At 32.9% G+C, this 2,286-nt stretch overlaps 1 protein-coding gene across 1 annotated transcript; it reads right to left on the bottom strand.

Moving 5' to 3' along the window:
* Positions 1-515: 515 nt before the first annotated feature.
* On the bottom strand, positions 516-1,448 carry LOC121461870 (olfactory receptor 183). The gene has a single exon (XM_041673203.1). The coding sequence runs from the start codon at positions 1,443-1,445 to the stop codon at positions 516-518; it is 930 nt and encodes a 309-aa protein (XP_041529137.1). The 5' UTR covers positions 1,446-1,448.
* Between the last annotated feature and the right edge of the window lie 838 nt (positions 1,449-2,286).

Genomic DNA, 2,286 nt, shown 5'->3' with positions numbered 1-2,286 from the left:
CTCTACCTTCATGGCTTAGACTGTGCTTTTGACTATGTATAAATATTTTTCTATTCATCTATAAAACATTTGAATTAGATTTCTTCAGCAACTGAAATTCAATATTTCACATAAATCTAAAAATATTTGATAGCTGTCAGTATTTCAGAAGTTTTCTTCAACTAATTCACCACAAAACTGCCAACAATACAGAGTAATGTGACATGACTTTTGGACGTAATAACATAATGTTCTCTCTATCACGCCCAAGTGCTTTTGAGAGAAATAAACAGATGGTAATATTTGTAGATGTAAATTTGGTAATAAAATGAAATTATATTTTTTCTTGCTTTCTACTTTATTCTGATAAAAGAGCATTTCATCAAAATTTTTCATATATAATAAATGCATGCAGATGCTTACCAATGTGTTAAGAAGACAATAACATATGTAAATTCAATAATCTCTTCCAACATTTATAGTTCCATTTCCACAATATTGTCAATTTTAACAAAATTAACAGATATGAATGAGATCTAAACTTTTATTTTCAGCATTTTTTTCAAAGAATCTATGACTTGCTTATTTCTGAGGCTGTAGATAATTGGATTTAATACAGGAATTATAACTGTGTAAAACAGAGAGAGGATCATGTCTTGATCATCTGCTTCTGAAGATGCCGGGTGCACATACATGAAGAGAAGAGGTCCATAGTACAAAGACACAGATAAGAGGTGGGCTCCACAGGTGGATAAGGCTTTTCTTACACCTTTGTCAGACTTCTTTTTTAGAATTGTAAAGAGAACAAATGTGTAGGAGATAAGAATTGTCATAATGGAAAACACTTGTATTGAACCAGAGAAAATGAAAATTATAAGATAATTCAAAGAAGGATCAGTACAGGAAATTTTCAACAGTGGTATAACATCGCAGTAAAAGTGATATAGTATGTTAGAATTACAGAAGGTTAATCTGAATAAAAAACTTTCATGAATTACAGCATGAATAAAACCACCTACAAATGATAAAACTAACAAGCGAATGCATAGTCTATTGGTCATAATTACTGGATAAAGCAAAGGATTGCATATAGCAGCATAGCGATCATAAGCCATTGCTGCCAAGAGAAAACATTCTGTGGTCACACTGACTGCAAAGGAAAAGAACTGCACCATGCATTCAGAAAGAGAAATTACCTTCCCCTTGTCTAAAAGGTTGAATAGCATCTTTGGTGTCACTGTGGATGATAACCAAGTATCCACAAAGGCTAAGTTACTAAGGAATAAGTACATGGGGATGTGAAGTCGAGGGTCATTCCAGATAAGAGTGATAAGACCAAGATTCCCCATAATGGTCATGAGGTATATTACCAAGAACACTAGGAACAGAAGGATTTTCCACTGTGGTTGACATGTAAGACCTGTGAGAACAAACTCTGTCCATAACGTTTTGTTCTCCTTTTCCATGTCGTCATTGATGTCTCCTGAAATTAGATTTAATGAATGTCAGATAGTGTTCACTGGTTTTTATCAGAATCTTGAAGGAGTTTCTCCTGATGAAATAATGAATTTCTCATGCTCTGAATAATATTATAACTAAAAGAATACTCTAGAAATTAATAATAATTTTTCAATTGATTCCACATGGTAATGAATACCCAGTGAGAGATTAAGAGTGAATGCTACTGGGAGATCTAACATTGTGATACATGAACTGGGAAACACACTGACACTAGAAATTTTGTGTCTTGGATGTGATGCATGATGATAATAAAATCTAATTGAATGTATTGGATTAAACAATATTAAATGCCTTGTAAACAAATTTGTACTTTATTCCTTAGGAATAGGCTTATAACAGGAGTAATGAGGAGTGGAATGATGCTTACCAATACACTTTTAAATAAATATCTGTAAGGCATATTTAAGAAAAAATTTGGACTGAAGAACCGTAACCAAGACACAACTACTGTCCTGAGATTCTCAAATAAATTTTGGCCTTTTTGGCCCAGAAGGATATTTTATAGGTGATTAAACACTATGGTAACAATAGAGTCAACACATAAGAATGCATTAGGAATATATACTCTAAAAATATTCCTTTGTTGAAGTATTGCCTAGTTAATACTTTCATTAAAAAGCTTGTGCCCTGATGGTGTGATGATTTCACAGGTTCAAAAGCATACAGTATATATGATAAGTAAGATGCAGTCACATAATAGAAGTCAAAGAGTGGTAGAGAAGGAATGGTAAAGCACTTAATGGCTGGATCAGTGGCCATCAAAAAAATGAGAACTGCCTGGAACAC

This window comes from Microtus oregoni, unplaced genomic scaffold, assembly GCF_018167655.1.
Source record: "Microtus oregoni isolate MIOR12 unplaced genomic scaffold, Mior012 000023F_ref0000262, whole genome shotgun sequence".
In the NCBI taxonomy this organism is placed as follows: domain Eukaryota; kingdom Metazoa; phylum Chordata; class Mammalia; order Rodentia; family Cricetidae; genus Microtus; species Microtus oregoni.
Note: the sequence above shows the minus strand (reverse complement) of the source record. Positions and strands in the feature narration are given on the sequence as shown.